The sequence below is a fragment of the Anabrus simplex genome, chromosome 3 (genome assembly GCF_040414725.1).
Source record: "Anabrus simplex isolate iqAnaSimp1 chromosome 3, ASM4041472v1, whole genome shotgun sequence".
NCBI lineage: Eukaryota > Metazoa > Arthropoda > Insecta > Orthoptera > Tettigoniidae > Anabrus > Anabrus simplex.
This window is the reverse complement of record NC_090267.1, coordinates 466,236,500-466,251,283: the sequence shown is the minus strand read 5'-3', so window position 1 is coordinate 466,251,283 and position 14,784 is coordinate 466,236,500. Positions and strand designations below refer to the sequence as shown.

General features: G+C 40.6%; 1 protein-coding gene across 1 annotated transcript in view; it reads right to left on the bottom strand.

Annotated features, from left to right (window-relative positions):
- The window catches only part of LOC136866527 (EARP-interacting protein homolog), a 50,718-nt gene that overhangs the window by 12,031 nt on the left and 23,903 nt on the right, over nt 1–14,784 (bottom strand). The window contains exon 6 of the mRNA XM_067143575.2: nt 11,036–11,197. Within this exon, the coding sequence (XP_066999676.1) occupies nt 11,036–11,197 (162 nt within the window). The remainder of the gene's footprint in view (nt 1–11,035; nt 11,198–14,784) is intronic.

The window sequence follows — 14,784 nt, the reverse complement described above, 5'->3', positions numbered from 1 at the left end:
TTGCAAAGGGTCTATGGAATATTTTCCTAAATACAGGTTATCGCCGTAATATCCATATATATATATATATATCTTTAATTTACAATAAGAGAACTGAAGGTTTTAAAGTATTACGAAATGTGTAAAGAAATGTCAAACGAAACGACGTAAAAGTCTCGCTTTTTATTTTCATCTCGTAGGCCTATATCATGGTTACAATATTTTGATACCGGTAAGTATAGTATGAGCTAAATGGTTAGCATGTGTTGGCCTTGGTTCAAGGGGTTTCGATTGGGTTGAGGATTTTAACTTTCCTTGGTTAATTCCAATGGTTCGGGGGCAGTCTGTTTGCCGAATTAAACATTAGAATTCATCTTAGGCAGGGCCACATTTTCATATCGGCTATCACGCGACAACTCGAAAGACCTGCACCCGGCTCCAGAGGCCATGCGCCCTTATTGTTGTATTTTGAAGAATAAATGCATCAGGCTTCCTCTGACCACTGTACAGAGGAAACGATATGTTATAACGGATGTGGAGAGGGCAGCCAGGTCAAACAGACTCCAGACTTTTTGGGAGAAGAAAAGGAAGACAAATTTGTTGTAGTCTGATTTAAGTGCTCCAATGTGGGCGTAAACTCTGTAAGTAAATAAATAAATAAATAAATAATAATAATATTATATTTGCATAACAAAAATGTCCCAATACAGTACCTGTATTTTATTATTTTGCTTTCCCACTATTTTTTATGTTACCCATATTTATAGTTTTCCCGCATCCATCATCATTTTCCCCCTGCCCCCTAAATAACGATGCATGGAGGTTTTACTGTATATGTTATAATCACATCTGAAATTAAACATCACGGCATAATCGTCGCACCTTTTATACCAAAATTTTCGAAAAAAATTGTAGGGTGCGACCATTATACGATGAATATTTAATACCAGTATTTGTATTACTCAAAAAATGTATTTATAACTAAATTGTATTTGATACAAATTTAAGATGCACGTAATACTCGCGTTTATACATCAAAATAATTAAAATAGTCTAAAACAAAATTCATAATTTTTGGCAACAATTCGGCAAACGTTTTTCCAACAAATGAACGTATTAAGTTAATTTGTCATTAATTTGAGTATTAAAGTTAAAATATTACACTTGCAAAAAATTATCGCTTTGTTGTGAAATGCGGACTTACCGGTACGCAATTTATTCCAAATCTTCGGTGTCGCTATCGCAGGTTTCGCTATCTGATGCGCCGTCCTCGCCTCTGTTAATACCAGTATCAGATTCTTCCTCTCCCTGCCACACTGCATCATCTTCGGAACCGTCTAGTGCATTCGAAATCCCAGTCCTTTTGAAGCTCTTGGAGACTAGTTCAGGTGGTATAAGATCCCAACTCTTCTTCACCCACGAGCATAACAAGTCCAAGGGTGGACGCCTGATATTTCCAGCGGGCGTCAATTGCTGATCGCCGCTCATCATCCATTCGTTGTAAAATCGACGTAAGTGGTCTTTAAAGGGTTTATTAACACATACGTCTAGTGGCTGCAAAGCAGATGTTAGGCCACCAGGAATGACTATCTGTCGTGTCTTATTTGTAGTGAGAATTTGCTTCACTTCGTTCACGAGGTGACTTCGGAAACTATCTAAAACAAGCAGAGCTGGTTGTTTTAGTAGTGCACCAGGTCTTCTATTCCACACAGTTTTAACCCAGTCCAGCATGAGTTCTACGTCCATCCAACCCTTTGGTTGCACTCGTACAAGAATTCCACGGGGAAACTGTATATTCTTAGGCATTGTTTTCCTCTTGAAAATGATGTAAGGCGGCAACTTTCTCCCGTCAGCTGTAATGGCTAGCATTGCCGTGCATCGCAACTTCTCACTACCGCTGGTTTTCATTAATACACTCCGTGATCCTTTTAGCGCAATAGTGCTGTTGCGAGGCATATAAAAAAAGATTGGAGTCTGATCGGCATTACCGATTTGCGAAAGCAAGTACGAAGTTTCCTTGCGCAAACGTATGACAAATCGGTGAAAATTTACAATCTTGTCCGTGTAATCAGCAGGCAACTTTTGGCTTAATGTTGTTCTCCTTCGCACTGACAGATTGTGTCGTCGCATGAACCCCTTAATCCACCGACGAGTCGCCTTAAACTGAGTTACCGGTATGTTGTGTTTGCGCGCTACCTCCTGTCCCTTAATTTGTAACATTTCATATGATACACTGCAGCCATTGTTACGTATTTCACTGACGTACCTAAACACTTCTTCGTCAATTATAGGAAACTTCCCTGTTTTAGGACCTCTAAACGCGCGTCTAGAAGGGTTTGTGCTTTTTAGCTTGTTTTTTACTTTCCGCCAGTCACGCACCAACTTTTCACTCACAGAAAATTTTCTTTCTGCAGCTCTGTTCCCGTGCTGTTCAGCGAAGGCAATTACGCTTAGCTTGAAGCCCGCAGAATAGTTGGTAGCGCCCTACCCTAGGCACTCCAGTATATAACACACAACTTCGCCAAGAAATATATATGAATTGTACCTTAAAATCCTTTTAGAAGAGAGATGTGTTCATTACCAATGCCAGGGACCCACCAACCCGCCCAAAATTATATGTTTACTTTTATAACACAACGAAAGTTTTCACGCGCCATCGGCCATTAGCCGGCCAGCTACGAGCACGGCCATTGGCCGACATGACGTCATTCCCATAATTCGTAACTCGCTGGTTCCGTTACCAACCCGCGCAGAATAAAAACGCAGCAAGAAACCTACCAAGAAAAATATGTAATTTAGTAGCTGTAACCTATCATTCCAAATCCAGGTCAAGCTCCGTCATGAGAACAGTGGCCCCCTTCGGGGGCCACACTCCCTTCAACAGGCTCATCGCCGCGGCGCATACTGCCCGCACGGCAAGAAAAAAAAGTTATTTAGTGGTTGTAACCTAAAAGAAATTTCAAGAAGAATACTATGGACTAGTGATTTATTGGTCCAGGGATCATGCTATTTTTCTGTTGATTTCCATTTTGCTGTTTGCATTCCACGGTGCTAGCCCTGGACCTGAAGAAAGTAACAAAAGACGGCACCAAATTTCGCAGCAGTCCGCTGGACATTTCCTAAACAGTTGGCAACAGTTCGCAGATCGCCGGCAGATCGTAAAGGACGCTTCTATCGGCAATCCCGTGAACTAAAAATAAAAGAGCATCACCGTCCGCGTAGCTTCCGTGTACAGCAAGCAGAGTGAGTGGAGTGCCTACACTAGGGCTATGCCGCACACATGTCTACAGTAATCACGTAAATCTGAAACAAATAAATGCATCTGTGATCTGTCCATTCCAGAGCAGCCAATACTGTTAGGCAGCAAGGAAGCATGCAACAATTTATCAGTTTAGCTCGTTGGTTGCGACACACTACTGCGCTTGCGCAAAGCTCGCAAACCGGAGCTCTAGCTAGCGCGGTGTAGATCTACTGTATAGTTGACTGTATTCCGAGACGTCAGTAACATTCATTTTTTTCAATTTCTTTTAAACATACGGTAATTAGGTTAATATTTCTTCCCAGTTATTGATGATTTTACATTACATTACTGACGAGTTTATAAAATAAAACTTTAATAGCATTGGATAATAATTATCTTGACTGCTTGGATAAAAGTTTTCATCCCATGCCCGGACACTTATGACGTAGTAGTAAGATAAGAGTCTAGCGATGACAACTGAGACATCGTAAATAATTCGGCTGAATAATTCCGTGGAAATCTGCGTTATCGTCTTGGATTTCACTTCGTGCGCAATAACACAGGAGCTGGCCCCATGGTATAGGGGTAGCGTGCTTGCCTCTTACACGGAGGCCTCGGGTTCAATTCACGGCCGGGTCAGGGAATTTTACCTGTATCTGAGGGCTGGTTCGAGGTCCATTCAACCTACCTAGCCGGTATTTCCTGGCGACACTGCCGATAAGCGATAACTTACAGCCTTACGTATTTCAAATGGGAACTCATAATATGTAGGTGGTGAATAAATAGTACACTGTCTCGCGACCATGTTGTCAAACTGCCGATAGCATACCGGTAAGCATAATATGTAGGTGGTGAATAAATAGTACACTGTCTCGCGACCACGTTGTCAAACTGCCGATAGTCTACCGGTAAGCCATGCGTCGTACATATACCGGTATTATTTATTTATACGTTGTGCAACATGTCGCAAACGTGACTGTGTTGCCAAATTGCCCATAAACCATACACGTATTTAAATTGCGCATTCATGTGCAACTTACGTTGCAGTTCCATTTACCTTTTAACCAGATTAGTGAACAAAATTTGGACGTGCGACGATTATGTAATTAAAGGTTTAAAGTCCGATTTTTGTATTGAAAATAAAGGATGCGACGATTACGCGGTGGCGACGATTATGCTGTGAAATACGGTACTTACACAAAGTTACATCTTGATGAGTGCTCATCTGTTTTCACTTAACACTGGGAACACTTTCTGTGATCGTATAAAACAAGGAAATTAAACAGAATATGCCTTCCGAAAAGACTGATCATATCGTTTTTTAGTTAAACTCATTATAGACACCACCAAAAATACTAAATTGCTTAGAAATTCGTCACACAATTCCACCAATTTCAGAACTACTGCCAATGTTACACATGCACACGAACATAGCCTTCCAGCTGCTACGAAGCATGACGCAGTTACTAAAATTGTTTTATATAAATTAACAGCCTGCTACTTTTCACGGATTTCTTTTCTTCAAAATCACAGCCTTCTACTTGCTTGGGAATATCTCATTGAATGAAGTAGCAGTTGAGGTAGAACAGGTGAAAAAAGAACGGTGATAATCGATAATGTGATTATCGATACATTTACTGGTCAAATTTCAAACACCGCATCTCTTATTACCAGCTACTATCGAAAGTGAAACAAATCCAATTTGACTGCAAAAAGCGCAACCTAGCGCAGAAATTCAAAATCCGCACATTTTACGGAAAACCCGGAATACTTGGCATAGCAGGGACTGGCTGCACAAGTCATGGCATTACTAGCATCGCTCATACCTCAGTCACTTTCACATTGTCAAAGCCAAAGATAAGACAGAGACAGATCAATGAAAGTAACAAAATTGCTCTAGCCCATACCAGAAGACATAGTGCACTGTAAACACTAGGTCCTGCCGGCAAAGGCACGTTTGTTGTCTTCATATTTGTATTAATGCATAATAATTGTGTGTTGGGTAGTTTGACGAATAAAACTTTTTTTTTTTTTTTTGCTAGTTGCTTTACGTCGCACCGACACAGATAGGTCTTATGGCGACGATGGGACAGGAAAGGGCTAGGAGTGGGAAGGAAGCGGCCGTGGCCTTAATTAAGGTACAGCCCCAGCATTTGCCTGGTGTGAAAATGGGAAACCATGGAAAACCATTTTCAGGGCTGCCGATAGTGGGATTCGAACCTACTATCTCCCGGATGCAAGCTCACAGCCGCGCGCCTCTATGCGCACGGCCAACTCGCCCGGTGACGAATAAAACACTCAAGTTTTGACCGTGTAGATCGCACTTCAATCCTATTACATAGACCTGTGTGCGTGCAAATGGTGGCCATTTTGAATAATTATTTGTGGTTATGGTTCATAATGCATCTATGTAACACTTGTTATTAGGATATTAAAATATCTCTAACCATTTTGTGTCAATTTACTTAAACGTTTGGGACAGTATTTATGGTAAGACTATGTATATGTGTTGATTTTTTAATAGTGGCAACTATGCTGTAACAGTGCCATGAAATGTAGCCAGGCAATATAATGTATACCTGAGGTAGCTTAGATATCCACTCTCCTTCGGCGTAAATGAACTCACCCTCCAGATGCCATGCACATGTGCTGTGACAGCAACAAGAATGCAGTTCTGAGCATGTGCTCATGGAGTACACAGCAGTAATGATTTCGAAGTAAGATCAGAGGAGCTGGCTGAAAGTTGAATACACTAGAGGTCACAATGCAAGACAGTGTTACGAAGGATTGCAAGAGACTTGTGGCGTAATGTAGCATGGTGGGTCAAAGCCTTCAAAGACGGGCGACAAAATGCGACAGACATGCCGTGGCCTGGTCTTCCTGCAGTAAGTGATGACAACATCCAGAATGTGAACGCGTTAATGCTGGCGGATCGGAACACCATAATTCATGAACTGATCCAACGATACAGGACTGGCACCTTCGACTATGCTGCAAATCCTGAAGAAGCGGCTGGGAATGCAAAAAATCGCTCCAAATGGGTTCCACATGATTTGACCGAACATCAAAAATGGCTGTGAAATGTTGCAGCTCATACGCACTTGGAGCGCTATGAATGGTGAGGCCTTCACTACTGATGAGACCTGGGCCAGAACTTGTGAACTGCACACGAAATGTCAATCAAACGGATAGTATCATCACGGGTCACCACGAAAAGTAGTGGTTCGGCTGACTGGAACCAATGTGAGGACCATGCTGATCGTTGCCTACGACCGAAATGGTGTTATCATAAAGCATAGCATTCCTCGACGAGTACCGTTAATGCGGAGTATTACCATGCATTTTTGCAAACAAACCTGGTAGCAGCTCTAAGAAAAAAACTAGGGCACTTCCTGAATAACCCACCCATAATTCTGCATGACAATGCAAAGCTGCATGCAGCAGGAGCTGTGACTAAGTTGTTCAATTGCTGGGGCTGGGAAGTGCTTTAACATGGCCCTTATTCTCTGGATCTCAGCCCCTGTAACTATGATCTCATCCCTAAAATGAAAGTACCACTTCGAGGGATCCGCTTCTGCACAGTGGATGACATTCTCCAAGCCACCGACCGCTCCGTCCATGACCTCCAGATATCAGGTGCTCTCAACGGCATCCAATGGCTTCCACATAGCTGGGAACGAGTGCTACACAATGGTGGTGATTACTTCAAAGGCCTGTAAAATGCCTAATGTTGTAAGTATGCTATGTATATAAATAAAAAATAGTTGCCACTATTAAAATATCAACCCATGTTGAACAAGAACACTGGCACAACATTTCTTAAGAGCAATTATGAAACTTTTTTTTGCTCTAAGTTTTAAATAGTACCAACTCAAACAGGTCTTATGGTGATGTTGGGAAGGAAGCAACTGAAGCTTTAATTAATGTTTAAGCATTTGCCTGGTGTGAAAATCAATGGCTGAGTTTTAATTTTGTTGGGCAAACATCAAAACTGTCACCAGAAATCTTTTACATGCCGACATCCTTCAACATGGAGTGCTGAACTGACTTTCTTCCATCCTTAAAAAATTCAACCACTTCTACTGGGTTTGAACCTGGGATCCAGAGATTGACACTCTACCACTAATTCACAGAAGGAACTACATGAGGAGGAAGTGGACACTGCTGAGAACTGTTTATTAAGGTACTATCCAAGAATATTCCTGTTAGTGGTCTTCAATTTTCATGATAGCTGTTCACACTGACCGACTGACAGGAAGCTCCAAGGATTGGTTTCATACATTCCAAAATATATATTGTATTATATATAAAACAACGTTCACATGATGCTGAGTCATCATGGGAAAAGGAGTCAAGGAATGTTAATGAGCATTATTCTTGAGATGACAAAATCGATGATGATGATGCTTGTTGTTTAAAGGGGCCTAACATGGTACAAAATGAAATAACAATAAAAAGTTCAAAATCATCCACTGACCAAAATAAAAAAAATGTCATGAAGAAGGAATGGATGAACATGAACCCAAAAAAGCCAAAAAACCCAGAAACAAGCAAACAAAAAACAGTGGATTCGACTCAAAAAAAGATCATAAATAATAGTATTACTGACCAAGGGACCACTTATAAAGCACAACCCTGAATCAAGGATGCTTGATGTCTAAAGGGGTCCAAATTCCAGGTCTAGGGCCCCTCAGACTGGTACATGTCGCGAGTAAAGTAGAACCATGGTATTTGTCATGTTGGGGTCCTAATCAAAAGTAGCGAAGACTCCCGGTGTTCCACACAAGATGGTACTACTCACAAGTATTGTACTTCGTACAGATAACACAGACCTATGGTGTTTCTCACACAATGGCGCCACTCACAGCCAACGCAAACCGATGAGGTTTCTCACCTAGGTGTACTAACCACAGGGACTTGTACTATCCCATGGTGTTCCTCACATAGTGGGTACTAATCACAGGCAATGCAGACCCACGGTGTCGCTCATATAGTGGTACAACTCACAGGCAACGCCCAGACCCGCGGTGTTGCTCACATGGGTACGACTCACGGGTACTGGAAAACCCATACTGATTCACCCCCCTGTTGCTACTAAACACAAACCTACTTCGTACGTAATATACTGGTAAAACTCGCAAGTAAAGGCGACTCATGGTGTTCTCTGCATGATGGTAATAATCAAAGGAGTTTCATTGTTCTAAGAAAATCATCCCTTGGTCGCCCCTTTTAGTCGCCTCTCACGACAGGCAGGGGATACCGTGGGTGTATTTTTCGTCTGCGACCCCCACCCACAGGGGGTAGAGAGAGAGAAAAAAGAAGAAGAAAGAAGGGATCCATCACTTCGAAGAAAGGCAAGGGCCACGAAGGGCATGAAAGTGAAAGACTCCCTAGGCCTCGAATGCTCTAATACCGTCGGGGTCAGAAAAGAACAAGAGTTGACCAAGGGAGATCGGACAGGATAGATGAAAGTGAGGAGCCTGGCACAAGTAAGTGGAAGCAATGCTAAGACTCAGATAAGGGCCCCGTGGTCGCCAATCCACACTCCCAAGTTGAGAGCCCCTTGGGCCCCTTTTAGTCGCCTCTTACGACAGGCAGGGGATACTGCGGGTGTACTCTACAAGTGCGTCCCCCACCCACAGGGGGTAGTGTGTTTGGTCCACGAGAGGTACTGTATTTTATTTCCCTCAAGTCCGCCGGCAAGCCGGTTAGGACCCCCCTATCCGCCACCTGCGACGTGCCATGTGGGAGTATCACCTCTCCCCCTGCTATGCCAGCGTAGTAGGTTCGTGGGATGACAAAATCCAGTAAAATTGCATTATTCTTTAAATTTAAAGAAAAGGAAACTTTAAGTAAAAGAAGAACAAAATAGAAGAAAATCAACATTCAAAGGACAAGATTACCACTTTATTCTGCACAAGAAGGATGAATTACACTCCTGAAACTAGGTATTTTTTTAAATCACTAGTAAGTTTTACTGAGCAGAGTTGTTGCATTTACATGCTACGGCTATGCAGCCCAGCTCTGTATTCAGCAGGCGAGTGGGTTTGGACCACACTGCCAGCTGTCCTGAGAATATTTTCCTGTGGTTTCCCATTTTCACTTCCAGGCAAATGCCAGGACAGTTTCTATTCATAGGCCACACCTGATTCCTTCCACCTCCTTGCCCGATGCCATTCACCATCATTCAATTCATCTTCATTTACTCCTCAACTGAGGTTGGCTTTAGGAAAGGCATCTGGCCATAAAAACATGCAAAAACTAAATGACAAACTGGAACAGAACAGACTGAGATGGTTTGGACATGTCAGGTGGATGACTGCCAAGACAAGCATGAGGAAGACCAAGATTATGATGGTTGGATTCTGTGAAGAATAGCATAGGACAACAGAACTTAAACTGGAACACAGTGTTGGATGAGGAATGGTGGAGAGATGGGACGAAGTGTAGATGAACTATTTTTGTCCCCACCTGATATGAGCTGGGAAAGGGGAAATGATGATGATGATGATGATGATGATGACAGGATGATAGGTGGTAAAAGACTAGGAACATAAGAAAGAAAAAAACAAGAAAAGGGGAACTCCATGGGTCCAAAAAATATTCTAATATGGTAAACATGTATTTAGCTGAATTTACAATGGTGTGAAAGACAGAATGCAGAAGTCTTGCATTTGGATACAATAAAGTAACTGGTTAGGATGTTTCTGTGGGGACCGAAAAAAGAACCCACCATAAAGAGGAAAAAATTATGCTATTAAATTTAAAGTTACGTTTGAACATAAAAATAATTATGATAAAGACAAAGAAACAAGGGTTTACAACTATAATTTTTTTTTTCTATTGGCTTTACGTCGCACCGACACCGTCTTATGGCGACAATGGGATAGGAAAGGCCTAGGAGTTGGAAGGAAGCAGCCGTGGCCTTAATTAAGGTACATTGATAAATACGTGTACTTCGGTATATTTTTAAAATAATTTGCTTTATGTTGCACCGACATAGATAGGTCTTATAATAGCAACTATGGGATAGGAAAAGGCCAGGATTGGGAAGGAAGCAGTTGAGGCCTTAATTAAGATACAGCCCCAGCATTTGCCTGGCATGAAAATAAGAAACCACGGAAAGCCATCTTCAGGGCTGCTGACAGTGGGGTTTGAATCCACAATCTCCCAAATGCAAGCTCAAGCTATGCAACCCTTACCGCATGGCCAACTCGCCTGGTTATAGGTATCTACAAGAAACTTCCTTGGCATCCAGCCATAGAAACATGCTGTATAATTTCTCACCTCATTCCCAACCCCATATCAGGCCTCTGCTGCACTCCCATTCTGGCATCAAGTGATCGCAAAAAGTTCTCAAAAATCAATGATGTCATCTAAGCATTAGTATTTGCTGTGTACTGGCATGGAGAGGTACGAACATTCTTAAAACTGCGAGGATTCTTCCATTTCTCTATCATGAACAGCGTCAATTTCTCCATACCACTTTCATTGCAGCATAATAGCATAGCTGTAGGCCGACACACTAGCGCGCTATGTAGTCAGGGTAGTCTGCGGCCATGAAATGAAGTTCTCTACCAAATCCTTACTTAGGCCAGCTGTCGCATCATGCGCGCGACATGGCCGGGAATGCTAATTTAAATTCCTTATGGTACGAGTTACAAACATACTAAAGAATGACATAAATGTGCTATTGAGGTTTCTTTAGCGTGTATTTAATAGGACATGAACTGGGAATTAGGAATAATGATGCAATAACCAGAGTAACGAGCTAGAGAGGGATGTCCTAACCAGTTTCATCTGTATTCAACTTACTTCTCCTTATGGCCTCCCTCAGACTCATTGAGATCTTCATCTCCTCCATGCGTATATGGCTCAGATGAAATAGATGCCATGCAGGTTAATATGACTCTAAAGTCACTGCTTGATGTCAAAACAAGCTGATCATGGAAATGGTTGTAGCGAATGCTCCACACCCTAAAAAAAAGGGAGTATAACATATCAATTTTAGAAGTGAACAAACAAACGTAGACAAACAAACAAAATATATGATAGCCAAACACTGTTTACAAAACCAACAAAATTTAAAGATGGTTCAATCTCTGAAAATTAATATAACTCACATAGGTGTAAAAATAAGGTATGGCCAAACTTTCAGGACACATCCCTCACACATAGAAGAAAATATATGGAGATGGGTCCGGAATTAATTTTTTCCACATTAGTAGGCTTCTAGTTTTCTGCAACTCCACCTAGTAAATTAATCATGGGAAACACAAAGGAACAACATGTACCAGCATCCCACATGAAATGTTCAAAATGTACTCCATTAGCACTGATACAAGCTCCTACAGTACTACAGACTCTTTCCTTATCTTATAAGTGCTTAAACATCAATCAACACTGTCAGCATTTCAATGGTGAAAGTTTGGTCGTACCTTATTGTTACACCCTGTATACAGTAGAAGTCCACTATGGCGAGTACGAGATATAACGAGAACCCCGTAATAACGTCAGCATTTTTCTGTCCCTTCAAAATTCCTATATTAAACTGTGTATAATCCTTCGGTTACAGCGAGAACCCTATCACTGACGCATCCGTTATTACGAGCGATTAAGCATGCGCAATTTTTTTTCCATTACCGATATTTATGCATCCAGCCATTATATTGCATGTGATCGATCATCTTTGGTATCATTTCCTCGCTATATCCACTAGCAAGCTTTCTCCGTCAACATTCAAAGGTGATGTCGGAATCGATTAGTAAAACCCGTCAACTGCTGTTCCGTAAAGAAAAATGAAAGAGAACATGTCTTCATAATAAATGCATAAATAATGTACCTGATAGCAGTGGTTAACTCGTTAAAAATAAAGGCTGAAGTAAATGATCGCTTGATTAAAATGCCTAATACTGCAATTAGGTAAGAATGGGATACAACTCAAGATATGGCAGTGTATTATTTCGGAGGTTGGTTTATATTTTCCCGTGTTTGGTTACATTTCGGAAAGGCTAGTCATGTAAATTTATAGCGATACGATTATCATTTCTCTACTGGCGCTTGAAATATGTTTTTATGATACATATAATACGTAAGTTAGATTAGGTGACGCTGTTTGAATAAGAATACTGAAGCATTTGCCACAAAATGCGACCTTCGCTATAGTTTTCTTGCTATGTGCACTTCAAGCTTTCTCGTCGACATTCAAATACGACGTTGGAGGAGTCGATTAGTAATACCCATCGACTGCTGTTCCGTAAAGAAAATTAGAAATGAAAGAGGAGAACATGTTTTTGTAACAAATACATAAATAACGTGGTTGATAGCCATTGTTAACTCGTTAGAAAAACAAAGCATCGCTTAATTTTAATACTCTACACTGAAATTAAGTAAGAATACAATACACCTCAAGATATGGCAGAGCGCATCACTGGTTTCATAGGTTAGAATATATTTTCTCGAGCCTGGTTAAATTTTGGAAAGGGTATTCCTATGTAAATTTATAGTGAGAAGGTTATCGCTTTTTACTGGCGCTTGATATAATATGTTTTCATGGTACATACACGGTTAAGTTAGGGAAGGTTGACGCTGTTTCAATACGAAAACTGAAACGTTTGCCACAAAATACGACCTTCGGTATTGTTTTCTCACTATGTGCACTTGCAAGCTTTCTTGTCGACATTCAAATGCGATATCAGAGTAGTCAATTAGTAATACCCGTCGACTGCTGTTCCGTAAAGAAAATTAGAAATGAAAGAGGAGAACATGGTTTCGTAACAAATACATAAATAACGTGGTCGACAGCAGTCGTTAACTCATCAAAAATAAAGGCTAAGTAAAAGATCGCTTAATTTTAATCTCTACACTGAAATTAAGTAAAAATGTGATACACCTCAAGATATGGCAAAGCGCATCACTAATTTCAGAGGTTAGTTTATATTTTCTCGCATTTGTTTAAATTTCAGAGAGGCTATTCCCATGTAAATTTATAGCAAGAATGTTATCATTTCTCTACTGGTGCTTGAAAGATGTTCTCATGATACATATAGTACGGTTAAGTTAGATTACATGACGCTGTTTAAATGTCGATGAGAGAGCTCGCAAGTGTACGTAGCGAGAAAACTATATGGTTCGATGATGGATCACATTTTGTGGAAAATGTTTCGGTTTTCTTATTCAAAGGCGATGTCAAAGTTGATTAGTAATACCCTTCAACTGCTGATCTCTAAAGCAAAATTCAAAATGAAAGAGGATAACACGTTTTCATAATAAATGTGTAGATGACGTGGCCGATAGCAGTTGTTAACTTGTTAGAAATACCATAAAGGCAAAAGTAAACAATTGTTTAATTTTAATGTTATATACTGAAATTAAGTAAGAATGTGATACACCTCAAGATATGGCAGAGTACATCACTGATTTCAGAGAATAGTAAATTTGTAGCGAGCAAGTTCTCATTTCTCTACTAGCGCTTGAAATATGTTTTCATGACACATACAAGGTTAGGTTAGGTAACTCTGTTTGAAGAAGGAAATGTTTGCTACAGAAGCCTCTGGAACAGTACTATAATTGTTTTCACAATGAAACTACACAAACCTTCATGTAATATTGGATTTCGAAAAATAACAAATGAGTAAGCCGTAGTGTGGATATTATCCACAAAAATGCAAGTTTTGCACAAACTGATTGCTGTTTCATACCGATTTTAATGTGTATGGGTTTTTTTCCACTTATACGAAAAATCGGATGTAATGACAATCCGCTTTAACGAGTGAATTTTATCTCCATTATGAATTCTCGCTATAGAGGACTTCTACTGTGCCCGGATTTCTGTGTACTAACAAATCACAAAATATGCATGCATTCATGCCCTATCATTAGGGCCCGGATTTTTATGCAGTAACCGCTTAGATTGCAAACTAATTTGGTTAGTAGGAAGTGTCGGCCACCCGCTCTTCCATAATGTAGCATGAGTAACATAAATTATAGGGGTTTTGATGGGCTGTACCCCTATTGTTTATGCAAACCCCGTAGCATAGTCGTTGTGAAGGTAGACTATACTTGTTACTCGCTTCAGGAAGTTTGCATTCTAACCTATTACTGCATAAACATCCGGGCCCTACCTATCATACACCAAAGCATGAACAATAAACTGGAAAATATGCACTATCAAAATTCAGTTCAACATAGTTTTCTACCATATTCATGAGCCACTTCACGGAGTTGGAATGTAGGAACTGTGCCACTTATTGCAACATGACAGTTATCAATATACTAACTGACAAATTGATTTTTTTCACTTAAACAATAATAGTAAATGATTTTCTTCACTTCAACAGTGAAATAATAAGCTCACCAGACAAAAAATGAGTCACCCTAGTGCACACGCACAGATGGATTGTTAAACCTGTACAGATGGAGTGATCATAAGGCAGTAGCAATCAATGAGACATTGATGTTTCAAGTGGACAGTGTACGTAAACATGGGTAGATGTAAGGGTGCGACAGAGTGACAAAAAGGGTCAATCGTATTTGGCCGTGCCCATGGCCATACGGTGCGCTTA